Source organism: Phoxinus phoxinus (assembly GCF_949152265.1).
Source record: "Phoxinus phoxinus genome assembly, chromosome: 10".
Classification (NCBI taxonomy): Eukaryota; Metazoa; Chordata; class Actinopteri; order Cypriniformes; family Leuciscidae; genus Phoxinus; species Phoxinus phoxinus.
The window spans coordinates 4,927,700-4,952,537 of NC_136885.1; the positions used below are offsets into that span (position 1 = coordinate 4,927,700).

At 38.8% G+C, this 24,838-nt stretch overlaps 2 protein-coding genes across 3 annotated transcripts in view; one reads left to right on the plus strand and one right to left on the minus strand.

Annotated features, from left to right (window-relative positions):
- fez2a (fasciculation and elongation protein zeta 2a) lies at nt 1–22,653 on the minus strand. Of its 2 annotated transcripts, XM_079625916.1 has the most exons (9): nt 22,284–22,653; nt 17,385–17,493; nt 17,176–17,292; nt 15,977–16,109; nt 13,396–13,646; nt 11,671–11,751; nt 8,627–8,702; nt 8,455–8,520; nt 1–2,592 (listed from the first exon to the last, which is right to left on the minus strand). In XM_079625916.1, exons 1-9 carry the CDS (start codon nt 22,568–22,570, stop codon nt 2,573–2,575), a joined length of 1,140 nt encoding a protein of 379 aa, XP_079482042.1. In that variant the 5' UTR covers nt 22,571–22,653; the 3' UTR covers nt 1–2,572. The 2 variants fall into 2 exon arrangements, with proteins under 2 accessions (XP_079482042.1, XP_079482043.1); XM_079625917.1 differs by lacking the exon at nt 11,671–11,751.
- cnih4 (cornichon family member 4) overlaps nt 20,097–24,838 on the plus strand; it is a 9,909-nt gene continuing 5,167 nt past the window's right edge. The window contains exons 1-3 of the mRNA XM_079625918.1: nt 20,097–20,159; nt 23,821–24,018; nt 24,381–24,449. Coding sequence (XP_079482044.1) covers nt 23,950–24,018; nt 24,381–24,449 — 138 coding nt within the window. The 5' untranslated portion in view covers nt 20,097–20,159; nt 23,821–23,949. The remainder of the gene's footprint in view (nt 20,160–23,820; nt 24,019–24,380; nt 24,450–24,838) is intronic.

Below are 24,838 nucleotides of genomic sequence, written 5' to 3' on the forward strand. Positions count from 1 at the left end.
GAAAAGTATAAATAAAAGTAAGAAACATAAATCGCCATATAGTTTATACATATTATACAAAACTGTCAGACACAATATTAGAATCCGGTCATATTAATTTAACACAAAGAACAAACTAAACCTCTGATCTGAAATATTGACCATTGATTGCGGTCCAGCTGATTAATAATTAATAAGTCTCGTTATGCAACCGGTTCAACAGGCACACGAGCAGATCTGACATTCAAACACAAGCTCCGCATGTAGATCTGTCTAATAAGGCGTAGTGTGTGTCAAGTCACGGAAATACTGGTCAGCGTCTGCATAGATTCAAACACAGATTTGTTTGTTTTTACAGTGAACTGATGTGTAGAGACGTAAGGCATGTTAACATGTAAAAGTGCACACATGACAGTAGTGTTGTAGATCCGCTGGGTTTGTTTCTGACACACTGACAACACGTGCCAAAGTAAATACATTGTTTAAAATCAATATGATCACGAAATGCACAGCCCACACAATATGCCAAATTATTAATATGACATTTGCAAAACTGGCAACATCAGTCTGTCCCAGGGTTGCCAAGTCTGCGGTTTTCCCGTGGGATTGGGATACTTGTAAAAAGATTTTCCTCTGCGGTTTGACATATTGCATAAATCATATTTGACTGAATTGCTTGTATTGTCATATTTTACTCCTTTGATAATCATTCAACGATAAAATTGTGCTAGATAATGAATTTTGTGAATATATTCTGAATGCATTATGATTTTGAAAACATTATGATTTTTATGATTATAACCATGTCGTGATTTTAAAGTTGAAGTTGTGTATAACGCATAATAATGACTGTAAAATATATATAGTTTTTGGATATTTTGGAGTGGCATTTTATGATTGTCCATCAGGCTAGTTTTGTGTCGCAGACCTGGCAACCCTAATCTATCTATCTATCTATCTATCTATCTATCTATCTATCTATCTATCTATCTATCTATCTATCTATCTATCTATCTATCTATCTATCTATCTATCTCCATCCATCCATCCATCTCTATCATCCATCCATCCATCCCTATTCATCTCCATCCATCCATCCATTCATCTCTATCCATCCATTCATCCATCCATTCATCCATCTCTATCCATCCATCCATCCATTCATCCATCTCTATCCATCCATCTATCCATCTATCTATCTATCTATCTATCTATCTATCTATCTATCTATCTATCTATCTATCTATCTATCTCTATCCATCCATTCATCCATCCATCTCTATATCTATCTATTTCTGTCTCTATCCATCCATCTCTATCCATCCATCCATCCATCTCTATATCTATCTATCTCTATCCATCCATCTCTATATCTATCTATCCATCCATCTCTATATCTATCTATCTCTATCCATCCATCTCTATATCTATCTATCCATCCATCTCTATATCTATCTATTTCTGTCTCTATCCATCCATCTCTATCCATCCATCCATCCATCTCTATATCTATCTATCTCTATCCATCCATCTCTATATCTATCTATCTCTATCCATCCATCTCTATATCTATCTATCTCTATCCATCCATCTCTATATCTATCTATTTCTATCCATCCATCTCTATATCTATCTATCTCTATCCATCCATCTCTATATCTATCTATTTCTGTCTCTATCCATCCATCTCTATATCTATCTATCCATCCATCTCTATATCTATCTATTTCTGTCTCTATCCATCCATCTCTATCCATCCATCCATCCATCTCTATATCTATCTATCTCTATCCATCCATCTCTATATCTATCTATCTCTATCCATCCATCTCTATATCTATCTATCTCTATCCATCCATCTCTATATCTATCTATTTCTGTCTCTATCCATCCATCTCTATATCTATCTATCTCTATATCCATCCATCCATCATATTTTTATCTAGTATTTATTTGAACAGGCCTGCGACCAATTTTTGTTGTGCCCCTTCATTTGAGAGCCGCTGATTTAGATCATTCAATACTTGGATAAACTGATGTTCACCGTGAGATGGTGATATTTGTAAAACCCTCTCTCTCTCTGACAGTAATCCCGCAGCATTAGTACATTAGGAATATCCACCTTATTTTTAACGTAAGATTTGTAACTTGAATGTGCGAGGCTTCCGAACAAAAACAGTCCTATCGAAAATAGCGCAAAGCTGGTTTGACCATTTACTGCACTGTTATTATAACGGCTAACGGATCAGAAGACGGGCACATTCACAGGAAATAGCTTACTTGCGCGTCGCAAAATAAGGTGGATACTGACATTTACATTAAGACATGCCCTAAAATCCAGATCTGGATCTGTCCTCCAATCACTAAACACACACACACACAGCAAACCTGCACACACACACACACAGAATACTGCAAACTGTGAGGTAACACATGCAAAATACAGTCCGGCACGTCAGAACAGAAGAACTGAAGTCCGACACATCGTGCGTCGATCAGCTGACAGTGAGAAGGTCCGATCTGAGGAGCACAGTGCATAACATCCCGGAGATGCCTCTTCAGTACGCACGAGAAGACCGAAGTGACTTTCCTCTCACTGGGTGGGACAGAGCACTGTGAACGAGAAATCATGTTCAACTTCTGATGTACAATAATAGAAATCATCAATGACAGATCAATACTGGCTTGTTTGAGAAGTAACAGTGAAGGGAGAAACCAAAGGAGAATTTATGAAGAATCTTCATGCTGCTTTTCTCCATATACAGCAATAATTTATAGTGACCATCTGTCAGGATCCAAAAATAATCAAAAACACTGTAAGCATTCAGAAGTTTTCTTCAATTATAATGTCTTTTATTGTTGAATTTGAATATATTTATGGATCTATTGTAACCGTTGGCTTTCTTATTATTATTATTATTATCATTATTATTCCGCTCTTATGGCCGGCCGCCTATAGAACCGCTTGGAGGAAAGTTATGAAATTTGGCACACAGATAGAGGACAGTCTGAACTTTAACCACAGCAAAAAATTAAGTCTCTAACTCAATCCCTCTAGCGCCACCAACTGTCCAAAGCTGCACTCATGTTTACGCTAATAACTTTTGAAGGGCTAGAAACAAAATTATTTTCCCACTGATTCAAGATTTCTCCAATTTGAATGCAGTCTTCAGTGTCACATGATCCTTCAGAAATCATTCTAATATGCTGATTTGATACTCAACTATTATAAAGTATTATTGGTGCTCAATTATAAATAATGGTACTTATAAATGTTGAAAACAGTTGTGCAGTTTTCACCCTGGAAACACTTTTTTAAGGTTCTTTGACAAACAGAAAGTTCAAAAGAACAGCATTTATTTGAAATTTTAATCTTTTGTAACATTATAAATCACTTTACTATTATTTTGATAAATTTAATGCATCCTTGCTGAATATATATATATATTTTTTTTATCTTACTGCAAACCTTTGAATGGTAGTGTATCACGGTTTCCACAAAAATATGAAGTAGCAAAACTGTTTTTAACATTGATAATAATCATAAATGTTTCTTGAGCATCAAATCATCATATTAGACTGATTTCAGAAGGATCATGTGACACTGAAGACTGGAGTAATGATGCTAAAAATTCAGCTTTGATCACAGGAATAAATTACATGTTACAATATATTCACATAGAAACCAGTTAAATAAAATTGTAACAATATTTCACAATATTCCTGTTTACTGTATTTTTGATGCGGCCTTGGTGAGACTTCTTTCAAAATCATTAATACATATGAATTATTCCAATCTTCTGATTGGTTGTGTATTAATGATGAAGTCATACAGATCTGAAACCAGTCAATAATGGCGAGTGAGTAAATAATGACAGAATTGTTGGTAGTTAAAGTAATAGTTTTGGATGAAACTATCCTTTAATTCCTTCCCTTAGACATGTATCGGGCCACTAAAGGTGCAAGCACTTTATTTATTTATTTATTTTAAACACAGTGCAGCGCTCAGGGGATCGACTGCATGTAACTGAGCAGCGCTGACCGTTGCCGGGTAAGTTTAGAGGGAGGCTAGAGTGAAACGCTACCTGTTGCTACGGTAACGGCGGGGAGACAAACACAGGCGCTCTATGATCTAATGCTCATTATCTATGAACTAAACCTCTGACAAACCTCACAGACCAGCGCTAGAACAAATCCTGCAAGAACAGAGAGATCATGAAGATGGTGATGGAACTGAGATCTTAAAAGAACAGTTTACATGCGAGCAAAGCTAAATAATTCTACATTAAGATGACTTTCTTTGATGATCAGCTCCATTAGTTCCATTGTAAATTCTTTGCAGAGGAACACGATCACTTTTAAAGGATTAGTTCACTTTTACAAAAACTTGTGCTGATAATTTACTCACCCCCATGTCATCCAAGATGTCCATGTCTTTCTTTCTTCAGTCGAAAAGAAATGAAGGTTTTTGATGAAAACATTTCTCCATATAATGGACGTCAATGGGCCCCAAACGGTTCAAGGTCCAGATGACAGTGTCAGTGCCGCTTCAAAGGGCTTTAAACGACACCAGACGATGAATACGGGTCTTATCTAGCGAAACGATCGCTCATTTCAAAAATAAATAAAAAAGTTTAAGTTTTATAAGCACAAACGCTCGCCTTGCTCTGTTCTGTGATGCGCGTTCGTGACGTCACGTAATACGCAGTTACGTTGAAAAGGTCACGCTTGACGTACCGAGTGTTTACAAATGTGCGGAAGGAGGACCATACACACATATTCAAATGTCTTTGTGTCAGTTTATCGTTTAAAATGCCCATTGGGTGTGCGAATCCTGGGTGTTGTAATATTAAAAAGCCTAAAATAAAATTTTCGTCAGGATAGAAATGTTTGACTTTTCATAGAAGCGTGACCTTTACAACGTAACTGCGTATTACGTGACGTCACGAACGCGCATCACAGAACAGAGCAAGGCGAGCGTTTGTGCTTATAAAACTTAAACTTTTTTATTTATGTTTTAAATGAGCGATGGTTTCGCTAGATAAGACCCGTATTCATCGTCTGGTGTCGTTTAAAGCCCTTTGAAGCGGCACTGACACTGTCATCTGGACCTTGAACCGTTTGGGGTCCATTGACGTCCATTATATGGAGAAATGTTTTCATCAAAAACCTTAATTTCTTTTCGACTGAAGAAAGAAAGACATGAACATCTTGGATGACATGGGGGTGAGTAAATTATCAGCAAAAGTTTTTTTTAAAGTGAACTAATCCTTTAATAGCCAGGGATGTGCATCATTCATAACTGAGTTGAGAGCAACAGGATGCAGAATTGCAATCTGTAAAATTAATCTTTGAATCTGAATCTAAAGGTGCATTAAAAACTTCACAGGGGAAAGAAAGAAAGAAAGAAAGACTGAATGTGACAAAATAATGACACGGATTTAAACATCCACATCTATCCCAGCTAACAAAAATATGTTTTTTCTTGGTTATTCGAACATTAAAGGAATATGAAGACGGAAAATTTCATCAATTGTGGGGAAAGAGTTAAAATGTTGTAAAAACATTCTGAAACAATTTAAAAAATGTTAGACGAACATTAAACTTTTAGGAAGAAAAAAAAACATTTCATGAATGATGTATAAATAATGTTTTTGTGAACAGTATTGAAGACCAGATAACTTTAAACAAACGTTCTATCAATGTTACTTTTGTTAAGAACGATGAGAATATTCCCTGTTAACTCTACATAACTGCTTACCAAACAGATTTTCTATCATACCTTATTTTATAATATTGCCATGTCATAAAGTGCAATGTCATACAAAACTGGCTCAGATATCCAAAACTATGGATACACGCGTCCGTGAGTATCTTCAGTTTTGCTATGTTATTACATACATTTTTGCTTATTTTCATGGAAAATTCCAATAATTGCGAAGCTGAAATTAGATGTATAACTACAACACATTAGTGCAGAGAAATAAACGCACTATGGAATTTTCTGATTCACATTTATCATTTTGATGTCAATAAAGTCTCTGAACACAGTGTGCTGGACATGTTATGGTGCTGTATATGCAATTATAAACTAGATTAATGAAACTCCTTGAGTTCTTCTTGAAAAGTAGTGTTCATTTGTGAAGATTATCATGATGATGAACAAAACGTGCAAGCATCATGAACTTTAGTTTGTCACAGAGCTTATATTTTCTGCAATAATCCAAAAGTCAAAGGAGAAAAATCATATTGGTTTTCAGTGTGATGTGAACTTACAACAGGGCTCTCGAGTTTGATCAAAAGTTTGGAGTGAGATCTGTTAGGGGAGGAGCCACCCAAATATTTGCATCAGCGGCCCCTCGGCCCCACCAAATTCGCTTACATTTTTGCTAGCAGTTCAACTTTGCCTATTGTTAATAATTGACCAGCACAACTGGAAATTAAAACCAGTTTGGCAATCGTAGACAGCCTTCCAAATCTGCCCAAACCGGTCACCTTTAACTGGTTCGGATTACACGATTTTGGCACGATTCGTTTGCTGTAGGGTGTCGTGGGGATTCGTAAACGACAACGGGCGTCGGGACGCAAGATTCGATCGTTTTATCTCGTATTGTGTGTCATAGTGGGCGACAACCTACGTCTGCTTCACGACATCATGACAAAAAGACTAGCATGTTTGATTTTTTTCCCGGTCCTCCACGATGAGAGTGAGTGAGTGAGTGAGTGAGTGTGTGTGAGTGAGTGAGTGAGTGAGTGAGTGAGCTAGAGTGTGTGCGCTACTGAGTGAGCATGTGTGCGTTTGTGTGAGTGAGCGCGAGAGAGTGCGTGTGTGAGTGAATGTGCGTTTGTGTGTGTGTGTGTGTGTGTTTGTGTGAGTGAGTGAGCGCGAGATTGTGTGTGTGTGTGTGCGCGCTAGTGAGTGAGCATGTGTGTGTTTGTGTGAGTGAGCGCGTGTGAGTGAGTGTGCGTTTGTGTGTGTGAGTGAGTGAGCGCGAGAGTGTGTGTGCGAGAGTGTGAGTGTGTGTTTGTGTGTGTGAGTGAGCGCGAGAGTGTGTGTATGTGTGCGAGTGAATGTGTGTGTGTGAGAGGGCACGCGATGACTGGTCAGAAAGCATCGTGTAGTCTGACATGTTTCTTGTCCACGACTCGACAAGATTTTACGAGTCAGAATCGCGTAATCTGACACAGTGACTATCGTGACAGACAAAGAAATCGTGTAATCTGAACCAGGCATAAAGGGGTCATCGGATGCCCATTTTTCACAAGTTGGTATGATTCTTTAGGGTGTTCATGTAAAGTTTGTAATATACTTTGGTTAAAATTCCTCAATGGTTGTGTGTAAAAACACCCTTTATACCTCCTCAAAAGCAGCTCTGTTCACAGCGGCCGGTTTCGGTGCATGTTTCTTTAAATGATAATGAGCAACAACTTTTTGAGGATTAAAAAAAAAGTGAATGGATTTTTTTCATTGTATGGTTGTTGTGTCCACACACTGCAAAGACACATTTATATGCAAACACCTTATACAAGTGAATTTTGCATCCGATGACCCCTTTAAAAGCAGTTGGAGAGTTTTTGACTGCATCAAAAATAATTTTGCACGAATTTGGCAATACTCCAGGTTCCTACCGCAAACCGCATTCATCAGATCTTGCTCTTCCAACTTCCACTCCAAGTGTGCGCGTGTTGCCTAGTAACGAACGAGCTTGCAGCGGGAACACGTAATTTACCCGGACACAACTCATTCTAATTTCTGATAGGCTGGTAGCTGGCATTTAACTCTGTATAACTCGCGACTTATAATATGAACTCGGCAGAGAACTTCCCTCCGTTTGCCTGCGCCTCGTCCATTATTTGTATAGCGGGACAAGTCATCCCTCACTCCTTAATGTGAGAAACACAAGGTGTGCGAGTGTGAGCGTGTGAACGGGTTGAAATGCTTGTGTCTCGACTTGAGAGCCCTGTTACAACAATACGTCACCGCTAAGGTAGGGTAGGTAGGATTTATATAAAAACTTTTTACCAAATTTGATTAAACTTTCTATATATATCAATGCATAACTAAAATGTAAGTACTCTGATAAAAAGAGTATAAAAATCGAGTGACTCTAGACCGTTTAATCTTCATTAAACACAGCTCATTATTTCCATTCGGGACGAATCACAGGATTGGCTTGCGCGACTGTCACTCTCCGTCGCCATGACTACCGCCGTTATTACTGGCTCTGCCCACGTGCGCGCAGTCGCGCACCCGTTTTTAGGTGGGAGTGAATGGAATTAATGAGCTGTGTTTAATGAAGATTAAACGGTCTAGAGTCACTCGATTTTTATACTCTTTTTATCAGAGTACTTACATTTTAATTATGCATTGGTATATAAAGACAGTTTAAACAAATTTGAATAAAAGTTTTTTTTAGACAATTCTGACCTACCCTACCTTTAAATGAGGCATTTCTGTTAGTTGAGTGTTGTTACCTTTGAGGATGTAGTCTGTGAGGAGGCTTGGGACTTTCTCACTGTCATCTCTCATGGCTTCTAAAACTGCAGAAAAGCCAACGTTAACAATGATAGGTCAAGATTTATATACTATTGACAACTTGTAGCAGAAAAAGCAGGATTCGTCTGAAGTCAGAGCACTTGGTCTCACTTTTGGTAAAAATCTGCAGGTCTTGGACTGATGGCGGTCCGTCTTTCCTCTCGTACGGGATTACCGTTGTTACGTACTGAATAAAAGATGAGCACAGATGAGAGAGGTTAAACATGACACTGCATGACGGATGCGTCTCGAAACTGTGTGTTCACTCTCTCTGCAGAGTTGGGGAAACCACTTTTAACTTTTTTAATGTATAATCAGATTTTATGTCAGTATTTAAGACAGTATTTATGTGGCACAAAATCAATAAGCATCTCTATAAACACATTACTTCACAGACACTTTTACACTGAATACACAACAAAGAAAACTAAACACCCCACACCATTTATAACTAAAAACTTTTCATGTTTTGGCCGTTGATTTACACGTCAGCGATGGTTTTGGGGTGTGAAAACGCAAACTATTGAAAATGTTATCGTCTCTGTGTTAACTACAGAAGCGTTTCGTTTTTTTGTACATCGTTTGTGTGTAAACGTACCCTTAAATAACTCAGATAAAGCATATGACAAGTTATGCACCAACATAGACAATAACAGGGTCAAGCCAATAACTCCCAAACTTTATTTGTCAGCCAAATCCTTTTGATCTACAATCATTTCCTAAAAAGTCCCTTTGATATTTGAAGGTATGTTAATATTTCAGAAATGTAACAACACGTGCATGTTGATGGTTATCTGGTGACGGTTAATGGTCACATGACATACATGTACACAAATAGCACATTTAATCTTTTTTTAATAATCGTTTTATTTTACTTTTCACAGAGCACTTTTCTACAGTTAATATTGTAGGCTAAATCTAGCTTGTACGTTTCTATATATATATATATATATATATTACACTACAACACTATATTTTGTTTTATTACATTACAATAAATTATTAATTAATAATTAAAATGACAGAAAAGCTGCTGTGTGATATTATCTTATGCAACGCCTGATGGACATTTTTCTCTCTCCTGACTCCTGTAAGCAAGCTCTCGATATATATATATTTATTTTTTGGCTTTTGGAAATTCCCAGAAACTCTAGTGAGGACTTTTTCTTTTGCTATCGAATCAAATGTGAATACAAAAATCATATTTGTTGTAGTTTCCGTTCACCACTATAAAAGTTACCTAACTACACTGCTAAAGTGGCACAATATTTAATGGCCTTTTAATGGTCTTAACAATTTTATTCACAAATCACTGGTCAGGAGATTAGCAAGAATTGCCCAGTATACTGTAGATAAAGTAACTTAGCACGGAATAGCCTTTCCCAACTGGCAGACAGATTTTTACAGGAAGAAGAGTCTGCGTTCATGAACAAATTCTCCCAGTTCGTTGAGACCAAATATTCACTATAAGGTTCAAATCTGGACTCTGACCAGCAAAACATGAGCCTGATGGACTTGATCTCAAGCAACTTCTTAGTTGTCTTTGGCCATTGTCTTGTTGCAAAATAACATCTGATCATTCCTCTTTAGATAACTTTTCTTTTAGCAAGCCCTTCTGCAATATTCTCCTGTACTCTGAAGATGAACTGACTGTATACAGTGACGTAGCTCACCAACACCAGCAGATAAAAGGCTGCACACACACGACGAAACCTCTTCACTGTGTTTATATACGTGTGTTATATTTCTCCGCAGATTTCCGAAGACACTGCTCTGAAGCAACACCCGTGCTTCACTGTGATTCATCACACACAACTTCCCATATTCTGCCAAAACATTTTTTTTTCTGAGACAGCAATGGCTTTTTAAGTAGTGCACTTGCTAATTTAATGACCATTCATTTGTGGTTAAGACAATGAAAAGCTTTGTGTTTAGCCATTTTGGACTTGGCTTATTTCTTTCCCAGGAGTGTAAGACATAAGTGACTGTGTCCATAGTAACAGTGTAAACTACTGTATAAAAACACCAATATTCAATTTATTCCCAGTTCTGAATGAATTATTATTTCCTTTAGCTACATTTTCACGCTAGATATAATTTTTCACCAATTCTGGCCCGATGCAGCAATATTTTGCTACTAATCTGCAACTAATTCAAGCATAATATTTTCAGCCTTAAGCCCCGTTCACACCGCCAGCGACACGCAGCGATCATTCGATCATACGATCCCATTCATTTCAATGGAGCGCTGGCGACTTCCGGCGACACGAGCGACAGTGACCGTTGGCGACAGAATGTGGGCGTGTCAAGTGACACGAGACACGCGACAAAAGTTCTGAAATTTAAACTTTATGCAAATGAGAAGGGATTTTCGAGAGCAACAACCAATAGGAAAGAAGACTTTCAGTGGAGCTCACGTTACGTCACCGTCTCGAGTGCAGGCGAGACAGAAGAGCTCGAAGGGCGATTTCACGGTTTTATATGATTTGACTGTAACCACATTCATGGATATAATAAAATGATGCATGGAAAAGAAACTGTCGACAGTCTCAGTGAGTTTAATTCATACATTTATAGTTCGAGTGTTGTCATTTTACGATGCAAGTTTAGCACTGCAGTTCATTTTACAGTTTCCCTGCATTATGTTGACTAATAGGGACAAGAAAATGTATTATTTGTCAAATTCGAATGACGTTTTAGTAATTTATGACAGTATGAGTGAGTTTAATTTGTTGCTTGATCGATCGGTAATCTAGTAAATTATTTACTCCACTGAACACTGCTGTGGTCAAATAAAAGCACTCTCCCAACAGCACACTGTTTCTTTTAAACCTAATTCCTAGTCAAATTAAAATTATATAGTTGTATATCACTTGTGATGGTATTTTGTAGTATAGATATGGCCAGACGTGCAGTCTACCAATAACATTAGAGCAACAATACTAGGAACGCCCACAAGCGACTACACAGCACAGAGACTAGCGACATACAGCAACAAAGTCGCTGGCGGTTTGAACGGGGCTTCAGGATGACATGACAGCATGTCTATAAAGACAGATATCTGTGTATTTAACTCACTGGGCTTCAGCTGATAACATACTAGAGCTGATTTTATGAGCAGATTCGACAGTCTCAGAAGAGAAGAGGAATAGCACCTGTTTCTCACCGCCCCCATTCCTAAAAGTGTGCCGGAAACCGTTTTGAATGGCAGTAGAGATGCCCTCCACGCTGAAGCGCTACAAGCACAGAACAGAGGAAAGAAGAGGAGGAGACAGGGACAGCAAGAACAGAGTGAACGAGGAGATAAAATCACATCAACTACAGCAAGAGGCAATGGAGGAAGAAGAAAGGGATTGGGATCTCAAATGTGTTTCCATCGTGTTTCAGGGTCGTGATGGGAACATCAAATAAACTAAATCTCAAGCGCAGTTGAGCTTGTACACCATTTCTGATGTGCTGATCAAAGTTTATAATAAAAGCCCAAATTAAATCTGTCCATCATATAAAATGATCGTTTCACGTCAGAAGACTTGGATTAAATCGCTCGATTCGTATTACTTTTAACATGTCTTTATAAACTTTTTGAAGCTTGATAATTTTGCTTGCGTGGAAATATCTTCATTTGTGTCTTATGTCTTCTGGGTTTGAACTAACCCTTTGAAGTCAGCATGAATCTGAAGTTATGACTGACTGTACCAGCATAGCGTGATGCATTTCTGAGTGAAAAGGCTTACTGAACAACACAAAACCAGTGTGGGACTTGATTTTATCCACTGGCTGTTGGTTACATAGTGAAAAGTGAGCGTTGTTTACCGGAACGAATGTGACTGGCTTAAAAATGCAACGCAGTCAGCAAACAGAAATATGCATGATTGATATATATTTAGTTATATTAAAAAAATATCCTGTCTCTTCCAAGCTTCGGGTCAGAGGTCACTCTTCCACCGGAACTAGACTCACGTCACGTACGGCCGTTACCGGAAGCCAGTGATTATAGTTTATAAAGTAATAAAATATGGATTTTTTTTTTTTACAAGAACGCATCGCTTCACTTCAGAAGGCCTGTATTAACCCCCTGGAGTCGTGTGGATTATTTTTATGATTTTATGATTTATGATATTTGGGTGAACTAAAACCCTTTAAGGCGAGACACTACAGGTGAATAGGGTACAATGTTTAACTAGCAGATATCACCATGAAACTTTCCCAGTTGATTACCAACCAGTACATTAAGATGAGAAAAAATATATTACAAGATTTCTGTAATTCAATGTTTAAATATGCAAATTAGGCATTATCTAATTAGATATGCGCTAATTTGCATATACTAATTGCATTTAAAAAACGAAATCTGACTATTGTATAAAGCCAGGTTCAAATTTTTTTCATTGTGTTCACATATTAGATGGGAAAAATTAAAGAGGGATTTATGGATATCTACTTTTGTTATCCAGTAAATCAGAATATACTGTCAATAGCCTTTTCGTCATGTTTTTTGGAATAAAATGTTATATAAATCAGGCTAGGAACAATATATTTACAAATCCCTCAGTAAATGTCTTCATAATATAACTAGGTACAAGACTGGAAGGTTTGGTGTATATCGGTGCGACTGAAGTGGAGATTTCGGACTTGGAGAATGAGAGAAAAGTCATTTTGAGAAAACGGGCTTAAAGATTTATCATCAGCCAATGAGATTGCGCATTTAGACTTAAATCCCTACTTTTACTTTGACAAAAACTATGTTTTTGCCTGCCGTGTCTCGCCTTAAGAAAATAAATAGGGTCAATTTTGATTTTGAAGTGTGTGTCGTCAAAAAGACAAACACTTAGAAAAACACTTCCACTAAACTGCCCGATCTACTGACTCCTGCCACTCACAGAAGACGGCAGCCTCTCCGGTCCAGACCCGGTCTTCCCCCTCCTCTTCTTCTTCAGCATCTCGCGGTGCAGCTTCTGTCGGTTCTGCACGTCGATGAGCACCGAGATGAAGCTGTTCTTCACCTCCTTCTCAAACTCCAGCTCATCCCTCATGGCCAGATGCTGGACCAGCTCCTCTGAATATCCCCGTATGACCGTCTCCACGTCCTCCAGCTCCTCGTTCAGCTCCTCCACACACATCAGCTTCACTCCTGCTCAGAGAACACACACTCAAACTATTCACGTTCATTTGTAAAGCGCTTTTCACAAAACACATAATTTCAAAGCAACAATTTAGAGAGATCTGTTATCAGAGGTGACTGTCTAAGTTATGTTTTTCAGAAATGTACATATACAAAATCACAGTTAGCTAAACATGTATTAATTCAAACAATGTAGTAATTGAATGCAGATGCAATGAGCTCATTGAAGTAATGCATACTTGTTTGTTAACTTTAAAGGATTAGTTCACTTAAAAAAAAACTTTTGCTGATAATTTACTCACCCCGATGTCATCCAAGATGTCCATGTCTTTCTTTCTTCAGTCGAAAAGAAATGAAGGTTTTTGATGAAAACATTTCTCCATATGTGACCTGATCCAGCAAAATGAGTCACAGGGACCCAAATTTCAAAATTGAGATTTTGATATCAATGGAAAGAGGAGATCATAAGCTTTCAAATGATATCCTAGTCAAAGTCATACCTTGAATGGTTTTAAAGATATACACATTTGAATTATGGTCGTCTGCCCTCTTTTTCCAACTGGAAACCTGAGAAAATAGCTTTTAAAGTTTTTTGCCCGTATTTTTGTAGATATCTTTCAAAATCCATTGCATTTAAAGGGATAAACAATTTTTTTTTACAGCTTAATTTGACCAAAGATATTAATATATATAAATGCTATTACAGTAAACCAGGCTGAAGATCAAATTATTGTAAAGTATTTATTTGAATAAATATTTTAAAAGGCACTTTTACAAAGATTTACAAAAATCAGAAAGATTGAACAGAAGTGCTACATTTTAGCTAGAGAGAGAAAGAGTGTGTGTGTGTGTGTGTTTGTGCGTGTGTGTGTGTGTGTGCATGTGTGTGTGTGCGCGCGTGTGTGCGTGCGTGTGTGTGTGTGTGTGTGCGCGCGTGTGTGTGTGTGTGCGTGCGCGCGCGCGCGCGTGTGTGTGTGTGTGTGTGCGTGCGCGCGCGCGCGCGTGTGTGTGTGTGTGTGTGTGTGTGTGTAGGCTAGTTGACAATAACAGTATAACAAATTAATATCGGAGATACCAACAGTTAAATATTGGGTTTACACAGAGCGCTGCGAGTCTGACAGGAGGATGGCTGGACCAATCGCGTGCCGTTGACAAATGATCAGCGTTTGTGTACATTTCTAAACTTTTTGATTGGCTCAATACAACGTGTAACACCATTTGGAGAGCAGAGATAGTGACGTTTCAGGGGATACCCGGGAAATGCTCAGAGGTGACGAGAGGATTTGAGAAAAGCAATGTTCATTTCCAACGAATTTAGTAAAACTTTGTCAAGTTTAATAGTCATTTAAATACATTTGCTCAATTATCTGGACCACGAAACTTTGGAAGATTATTTTTGAATGTCTTTTCTTTGAAATTAGCAATTTTTTTTTATTTTATTGTTTTTTCACATTATCGGCCCGTATCTTAAAATGGAACGTTGCGACTTCCGACTCATTTCGCCAGATCGGGTCACATATAATGGACGTCAATGGGCCCCAAACGGTTGAAGGTCCAAATGACGGTGACAGTGCCGCTTCAAAGGGCTTTAAACGACACCAGACGATGAATACGGGTCTTATCTAGCGAAACGATCGGTCATTTCAAAAATAAATAAAAAAGTTAAAGTTTTATAAGCACAAACGCTCGCCTTGCTCTGTTCTGTGATGCGCATTCGCAGTTACGTTGAAAAGGTCACGCTTGACGTACCCAGTGTTTACAAATGTGCGGAAGGAGGTCCATATACACACATTCAAATGTCTTTGTGTCAGTTTATCGTTTAAAATGCCCATGTCGTGTGCGTATCCTGAGTGTTGTAATATTAAAAAGCCTAAAAGAACATTTTCGTCAGGACAGAAATGTTTTACTTTTCATAGAAGCGTGACCTTTACAACGTAACTGCGTATTACGTGACGTCACGAACGCGCATCACAGAACAGAGCAAGGCGAGCGTTTGTGCTTATAAAACTTAAACTTTTTTATTTATTTTTGAAATGACGATGGTTTCACTAGATAAGACCCTTATTCATCGTCTGGTGTCGTTTAAAGCCCGTTGAAGCGGCGCTGACACTGTCATCTGGACCTTGAACCGTTTGGGGCCCATTGACGTCCATTATATGGAGAAATGTTTTCATCAAAAACCTTCATTTCTTTTCGACTGAAGAAAGAAAGACATGGACATCTTGGATGACATCGGGGTGAGTAAATTATCAGCAAAAGCTTTTTTAAAAGTGAACTAATCCTTTAAATGCTTTAAAATATAATGAGCTCCTCACACTATACACAGATCTAACACTCACTGTCCTCGTGGATCTGGCTGCTGTGAGATCTGTGGCTCTTCTGAGAGATGAGTGACAGGTCCGAGTGTGAAGCTTTCTGCTGCGAGACCATCTCTGGGGAGTCCTGCATCAGCTCCTCGATCTCCTCAATAACCTGAACATAACCATTCGGGTCAGATATACAGGTGGTTGCTAAAACATTCATTGATAATATGATAATTTAAATCTGACAACTTTTCAAAATTGTGTTTCATAAACCAACATCTCAGGAAAACGTTATGGGGTTTCAAATTAAATTTCTTCTAGTTACAGAACAGGGCATTGATTTCATCCATGAACACTGTAGTGGACATCAGGACATCAATACTAAAATATTCCTATGAAATATTAGATATATTATTAATAAAATGTTGCCAATTATTACTCCCATTATTAGACTTCTTTTTTCATTAAATGTTGCCCCAAGAAAACATTAATATGCAAATTAGATACAGTGCATTGAATGGGAATATTAATTTATGGCCATTTTACCCACATATATCATAAAGTAAAATGGTGTATCAATCAATGGTGTAAAGAATCATCTTTATACAAATTTTGGTTAAAAAAATCCTTACATATGTGACCCTGGATCACAAAACCAGTCTCGAGTCGCACGGGTATATCTGTGGCAAATGGCAATAGCCAACAATACATTGTATGGGTCAAAAAAATGATTGATTTTTCTTTTATGTCAAAAATCATGAGGATATTAAGTAAAGATCATGTTCCATGAAGATATTTTTTACATTTCCTACCATAAATAGGTGCATTTGTGAGTGAATGCAGCACAATCGTGAACATAACTGCACAACTTTAAAGGAGATTTTCTCAATGTTTAGATTTTTTTGCATCTTCAGATTCCAGATTCTCGGCCAAATATTGTCCTATCCTAATACAAACCATACATCAATGGAAAGCTTTCAAAAAATGTACCCATGTGACTGGTTTTGTGGTCCAGGGTCACATATAATTTCATATTATTTAAAAAAAAAGTCCTGGTGTACACTAGAGAGGACATAGTATAACATATGAATATGTTTTTTACCATTTGTTTCTTATGCTCTAAACAATGTGATGACATAAAAAAATACTACATTTAAAAAACGTTTCCTCTCTGGGTCTCAGGAGGATATGGTATGTCTTCTGGACAGCGGTGATGAGTGAGGGTCAGTCCACACCTGTTCAGCAGTGAGCAGCGGCTCCTCGATGACACAGGACACGATGATGGAGTGCATGTCCATCTGCTCCCTCAGGTCCTCGTCATCAGACAGATCCAGGCTCACACCGCCCCCCCGCTGAGGGAATGACACAGAGTAAGCGTTAGCGGGGTCTGAATCCCATCACTGGGAGCTAACGGCACAAACACAGGCTCGGGATGTAGACTCACCGGTCGGTCTTCAAGGCTCAGCGTTGAGAGGTGAAGCGATCGGACTCTAGACTGGTTCCAGTCCACTGGCATGACCTTGCTATAGTTGTCCGTGAGAGCGTTCCAGATCCTTCATGGAGACAACAAAGAGTATATGTGACCCACGAAACCAGTCACGAGTCGCACGCACGGGTATATCTGTGGCAATAGCCAACAATACATTGTATGGGTCAAAATTATAAATTTTTCTTTTATGCCAAAAAGCATATTAAGTAAAGATCATGATCCATGAATATATTTTGTACATTTACTACCGTAAATATATAAAACATGTATTTCTGTGAGTGAATGCAGCACAATCGTGAACATAAATGCACAACTTTAAAGGAGATTTTCTCAATATTTCGATTTTATTGCACCCTCAGATTCCAGATTTTCAATAGTTGCATCTCCGCCAAATATTGTCCTATCCTAACAAACCACACATCAATGGAAAGCTTATTTGTTCAGAAAATGGACCTATATGATACGACTGGTTTTATAGTCCAGGCCAGGGTCACATATGACCGAAAGAGAACTCCCTCTCCCACAAAGGCCCTGTTTAGGACCTGGTATTAAAGCAGAGCTATGCAGTTTCGGGAATTTCTTCGCTGTATTCTCGCAGGTTTCTCTATAGAGCGCCCCCTACAGCTTCGGAATAGATATTTGACAACACTGTCGAAAAACTTGTTGGCGACTCTCAGATACCAGAGGCTAGTAGATCAACGGCATCACAGTAGACGGGACATTCTTTACAACGTCTTCTTCATTTGGGTTCGAACAGCGTGAGCGAGCACAATAATGACAGAATTTTAGCAGATTTTTCTTTGCCGTGAAGCAATTCGTTACATCGCGAGACCTGACATCACGCGATACTTCCTGAATCTCCGGCCGCGGCCCAAAGTTGCAAGGGTGTTTTTTCCACTCACAGGCGACAGGGGGGTGCGAGATGACCATTCAACCCGAAAAAAGTCATATAACCATTCCAATGACCCTGAAGCTGTTCAGTTAAGGTAAAAATCTGCATAGTTCACCTTTAAGATGCGTTTTGTTCAATCGGATCACAAGTAGACGAGGGACACATTCCTGTTTACACCTGGTGTTTTAATCCACGTTTTTTGTCCACTTCTGTCCTGGTTTCTTCCAGGGGAGGGTCTATGGGCGGGTATCTGTCTTGGGGGTCAAACAACCTCTGGTGTTAACTTTGTGGGGCTCAATCTTCTGAACCAATCTGTCTTTTACAAACTATCTAATGTTGGCAACATTAGGCTCGTCTGTTTGAAGCTTGCAAGGCCATAAAGAACTTAGCTGGGTTTCTCTAGAGCCCCTTTCACACAGCGCGTGGATCCCGGGAAATTGCCATAAAATTGCTAGAGGGCCTTCTGTGTGAACGCAAACACGTCTCGGGATTGATGCCGGGATCGATGCCGGGATGGGGACCTAGTAACTAGGGGTGGTTAATCTGTCTGATTTCCCGATTCGATTCGATTACGATTATTGAAGTCCCGATTCGATTACAGTCGATTTTCGATTATTAACGATTCTTGATTATTGATTTTCCATTTCACAACAGTAAAAATCACAACAATAACAAATTATAACAAACTTCAACATTCTGAATCTCTATTAACATAAAATACGGATGTCCACGCATCACATGTTACAGCTATCCTACCCGCTTTCTTCAGTGATTCCATGACTTCGGTTTTGGTCTTGTTGTAGAGTGTGGGGATCGCTGTGTCTGTAAAATATCTCCGAGATGGGACGTTGTATCTCGGCTCCAAAGTGTGCAACATAGCGCGAAAGCCCTGGTTCTCAACGACTGGATGCAAATCCTTGGCAATAAAAGTTGCGATTGATTGTGTAATGCGCTTTGCCCTTTCCGAGCCGGGTGGAAGCTTTGACAATATTGTTTCCACGCTTCAGAGTTCCGTCTTTTGCGTTCCATCAATATTACGTTATTATCGATTTTCAAAAAAAAAAAAAAAAAAAAAAAAAAATTTTATTTTTTAAAAATCGATTTTTGCCATTTGTGAATCGATTCAGAATCGTCCACGTCCGCATCGCGATGCATCTAAGAATCGATTTTTTCCCCCACCCCTACTAGTAACATTGTCGGGATCAGTCCCGGAACTGTGTGAACAAAAGCCAGGACCAATGCCGTAAGGGGTGTGTCGTAATGATGACGCATGGGCCTTGATGGGGAACGAGCCACTCGGCAAACCCAGTGGCGCTACTGGGGAGTATCGACTCGTCTTCGTGTAGAAATGAAGAAGATGGGTTATCAGCAGAACTGACATCTGACAGGAGTCATCACATCCTGACGTCACGTGTCTTCACGGGATGTGGACGCACTCACAGATTCCGGAAAATCTCGGGCAGTGTGAATGAACCAAAATCAAACGATCCCGGGACACATTATCCGTGTATTTTCCGGAATCTCTGTGTGAAAGGGGCTTAGTTGGGATACTCTCTTTACAAGGTTCGATGTTTACAGCTGTGGTTAGCTTAGACTGGATGGCGCTGGCGGCTAATGGTGTCAACAATAATCGATTCAGCGATGCATCGCAATGCGGGGCATGCACGATTAGCATCGATGCGGCAAAGTGCCATAATCGATTATGTCATTGTTTATTTTCTGGCCTTGAGTTGGACAATAAAGTAGTGAAGTTTCTTTCACTTCAAATTACTTCCGGGGGCATAACAACAACAACAATCAAGATGGCTGAGGCGGAGGGAGATGACCGCTATAGACAGGTAATTAAAAACGCACCCAAAGCTTGGAAAGCGGACATCTGGGCACATTTCGGATTCTACGAAGTAAATTGGAAACTCGACAAGACTTACGCGGTGTGTGAAACCTGCCACACTAAAATCAAGCACGTTGGCAATACAACTAACTTCACGAACCATGTTGATCGTTGGCATCCTGAGTTGGCTTCAACAACAACAACACAAAAAGTCGACACATCCCAGCCAAGAATTGACGAGTCGCTAGTGTCAGCGTTGCCACCCAACTCCGAGAGAGCAAAGAGGATCACACGATCGGTGGCATGTTTCATAGCGAAGGATCTACGACCCTATTCTCATTCAAAGCACTGAAAGCAGTGATTTATGTTTTCTTTTCCAGGTTTGCCATATCCAATACCCTGTACCATTCAATTTTATTTTGTTTAATGACATTTATGTCAAAGATACAGGAGAGTGATAATACACACATAGCAGCCAATAAAATATGTTGTTCAATATATGACTGCTTGTATTGCCTCATGACTGATGAAAAATGTGCCTTGTTGTGTGCAGTAGAATTTTGATGCATCGTAGAATCGAATTGAATCGAATCGTTACCTGGTGAATCGTAATCGAATCGAATTTTGAGGGCAGTGCCAATGCACACCCCTACTGGCGGCCACTTCATTTATGGCCCCAGATTGTTCTGTTTGAACGAATCGCCTCCGTCCGAAGATTAAATCCTGTCTGGCTAGCACGCTTCCCGTAATGTTTACGCGTCAGGTCAACAGGCGTCTTTTGTGGCTGTTCGAACATATTCGATCACATGAGCGTTTACACTGCAAAAGCAATCCAGTCGAATGTGTTTTCTACTTCTGGAAGTGGCTCTGGACGTTTTAGACCCGTTTACACCTGTATTTAGCGTCGTCCACTTGTGATCTGATCAACCTAAATGCATAATACCGGGTGTACACAGGGCCAAAAGGGATAGCGCCATTTTTAATTTTTGACATGAAAGTGAGGCTGTGAGAGGAAAGTACGTTCATTAAGCCCAAAGTATACTTCTGCAAACTGTCTGCGCGATGTCACTTTCATGACCAGGAGGGTCCATCTGCATTTAATTCAATATGGCGTCTAACCTGACTAAGGTCTAGTTGTCTTCATATTTCTGTGGAAACCATAATACAGTTTTTTGTATAGAAATAGAAATGCAAAAAAAAAAAAACATTATAAATGTCTTTACTGTTACTTTTTTAAAATCAATTTATTGTGTCCTTGATTAATGAAAGTATTAATTTATTTTGCCTCTCCCCAAACGTGTACACGCATCCACACCTGAATATTTATTTGGCCAGATAATCGAAATAAAATTTGATTACATTTTTACTTCCATGTCCATGCAATATCGCACAAAAAAAGCAGCACCTGCAAATAAATGATGACTTTTACCCAACTCTAGTCCAGATAATTACAAAACCTTTTTAAAATAATCTTCACAGTCACCATGTCAGAAATGACAAACATAAATGAAAAAAAAGCCATAAAAATAGTGTGTGAGCCAAATGCAAACACAGCTTTTGACTGATTTAAATTATTTAAAATAAAATGCAGTGCCTTTTGATGCATAATTTCAGTTTTTATTCTGTTATGCTTTCATCAAAACTGAAATTTGTGTTTGAACAATCTCTGAAATAAGGGACACTTTGTTATTTCTGTCTTTAAGAGTCCAAATACTTTTTTTGGGGGGGGGGGGGGGGGGGGGGATCATGCAACTATATGATCAGACTATCACTATACAACTGTTTACATTTTAGTTTGTTTGTCTCTGATAAATCATGCCTGTTTACAAGAGACCGTAAACAACATCCAGTCACGTGACCTCTGCTGGTGCACAGGAATTCTACATGCTGACCATTCCTACTCCGTTAACTTAATAATCAAACTCTATCCTCAGTAAACAGTGCAATGCAAATGCCACATGGACACAAATTAAAGCTTAATGCATTTTAAGACAGCTTCATGTCATGCATTCATTAGATATGTTACTGTCTCATTCGTTCAATGGTCCACTGATGACAATAGCAACCGTGATGATGGACATTAATGCAGTGTGGCGGATTTTACTCTAATGCATGCTTTTTATTGACTTACTCATCGCATTTCAGGGTCGTATCCTCATTTATTGGCGTCACTGGATAGATTGCGTCCGGTTTAGAGTCTACATTTTGGAAGCATAATCGTAACTTCTCGTCGAAGTGTTTGATGAGCTCGTTCTCAAGCGCGCTCTCGCGGTCTGAAATTCCATCCAGCAACAGCGACATCTCTTCAGTGCTCGCGTGAACGCGCTCCAGAAGAGTATTATTCCGTTGTGTTCCGCCCTTGAACGCGTTGAAATCTTGCCACTCATCCTCATCTCTCTGCGATGAAGGCTCCGCCATAACTACAAATGCAGAGACACTCGGCTCTATAAAAAAGGCACGGACAAAATTACGAACCCTACTACGCCGAAAGCTTAGCTCATGAATATTAATTAGAACGGATACTATTGGAGGCCAGCAGCGTGAACTAATTAATATTCACCAAACTACAGGCAGCGTCATGCTTTTCAGCCAATCAGTTAAACCCATTGTGTGAACGTTACGTTGCGTAATTAATATTAATGAGCTAAGCTTTCGCCGTACGTAGTATGCCTGGTAAACTTGCCTAGATTATAGTATTTCTGCAGCATTGGATTGTAAACCACACCGATTCTTAAATATGTGATGTAATATCAATGCAAGTCATTTATAATGTAACGAAGCGAATATATTTACAAATACTTTGTTAAATTGGGCATGGGAATGGAAATACCATAGTTTTATTAGACCTGCATGTCCAATTTGTGAATTAACTGTTTGTTTGTTTTGTTTTTTTGGTCAATGAAGAAATTGAAATTGTTCATAGTGGCCTGAATAACTCCCGAATCATATTGAATCATTCCGAGAGCTTCTCAAACTCACTGAACCGATAATCGTCTTTTCCGGAGTCGGACATTTCTGATTTATATCTATTTTTCTCCGAAAACCGATCAAAAGCATTTGGATTGAGAATTTGTCTGATTGGGCGAAAACTGATGCGATCAACATAGCCTACTGGAAATATGTTTACTTTTCATGCCATTTTTGTATGGCAGTTTTATTATTATATGTTTAAATATAACGTCTAAAACTATTTCAGGCAAATTATTAAAATTAAAGTCGGCATGAAACGGAAGTTGCGACAGTCTGGTGAAACTAGCTTCTCGAACAAGAACAAATGTAGGGCTTGACTTGTACATGGGGAATTGATTGGATGGTTGTGGTTTGCTATTGGTGGATTTCATGTGAGTGACAGGTTGCTCCGCCCTCGCGCCAGTCAACACGTCATCAGCTCCAAGAGGGAGGGGAAGTTCTTTTCTTTTCACCTTTTCAGTGGAAGCTATAGTCAAGGCAATTCATTACTTTGTTGCAGCTGGTTAGAGCAAAAATCATTTATAATAAACACAGCAATATTCCATAAAATCGCGTTTTTTCCTTTAATAAATGTATTATTGAATTTGTTTTAAAAGCATTTATGTTTTTGCTGCCATTTAGATTTTTTAATTCTATTGAGTAAGTGTTTCTTCGCCTTATTAAGTGTTTATTGAGGCATGTTGTGTATTTCATTCAAGCGATCAAAAATCTTTTGTTGTTGAACGATTGGGTTCCGCCGAACGGTGGCGCCCGTGAGATCCAACACTGTCGGTTCAGCGCGAGAGAAGAATCACACCGGAAGCGGAAGGGAAACCGGAAGTGCAGAAATGGAGGCTGCCGTGTTCATTCTATCACTCGTCGACTGCTGTGCTTTAATATTCCTCTCGGTTTATTTCGTATCCTTTATTAACGCTTTGCATGAATGAAGATGTCTTTCATTGATCGCGTCTCAGCGGGGGTTTGTTGTGCTGTGCTTCATGTTAGCAGGAGCTGCTCGCTGCACACTGTGACTGTGATTGCGGATTGTTTAGTCTTGGTTAATCATTTATGATGATTTATCTTTATAATGTGTGTTTCACTCTATTACTATGTTTTAATACGATTAATTGAAGCTCAATAACGTGAGATAATAGTGATTTCTCCTTCTGTCAGTGGAGGGATGGCTCATAAACAGGGTGGCAGATCTATTTGAAATCTATTACTGATTGTTATTAATCATTATTTCTGATCCGTGTACTTTCCCTAACTCCCGGCTCAGATTATCACTCTGTCTGATCTGGAATGTGACTACATCAATGCTCGAGCTTGCTGCTCCAAGTTAAACAAAGTAAGTCTGGATTGTGAAGTTAAACGTGAAAATTCATTAATAACATTGTATTAAGTAATGATCGGCAAATAATGATATCCATCCATCTATATATATATATATGTGTGTGTATATAATTATATATTGTTTGTGCGTATGTGTGTGTGTGTGTGTGTGTTTTCTTGGAAGGATAGTATGTGACTGGAAATTCATAGATTTTTTTTTATCCCACTCAAGTTTTCGATTATATCGTTTGTTTAAACGAATTAATTTCTGTTTGACATTAAAGTAATGAATGCAGAAGTTAGTAGAAGTTTCACTAGTGCTCTCAGACTTCTTAAAGGTGAAGTCGGCAAGATTTTTTTGATCATATTCACTGAAACCGACACTATGCTCCGACAGAACAACAT

What these genes read in the sequence shown, in the direction of transcription:
- fez2a (XM_079625916.1), bottom strand. Translation starts at nt 22,570, where the DNA reads ATGGCGGAGCCTTCATCGCAGAGAGATGAGGATGAGTGGCAAGATTTC. An exon ending in TGAGCCTTGAAGACCGACCG is followed by an intron (nt 17,293 to 17,384) that starts GTGAGTCTACAT and finishes TCATTCCCTCAG; the next exon opens with CGGGGGGGCGGTGTGAGCCT. An exon ending in CGCTGCTCACTGCTGAACAG is followed by an intron (nt 16,110 to 17,175) that starts GTGTGGACTGAC and finishes GGTTATGTTCAG; the next exon opens with GTTATTGAGGAGATCGAGGA.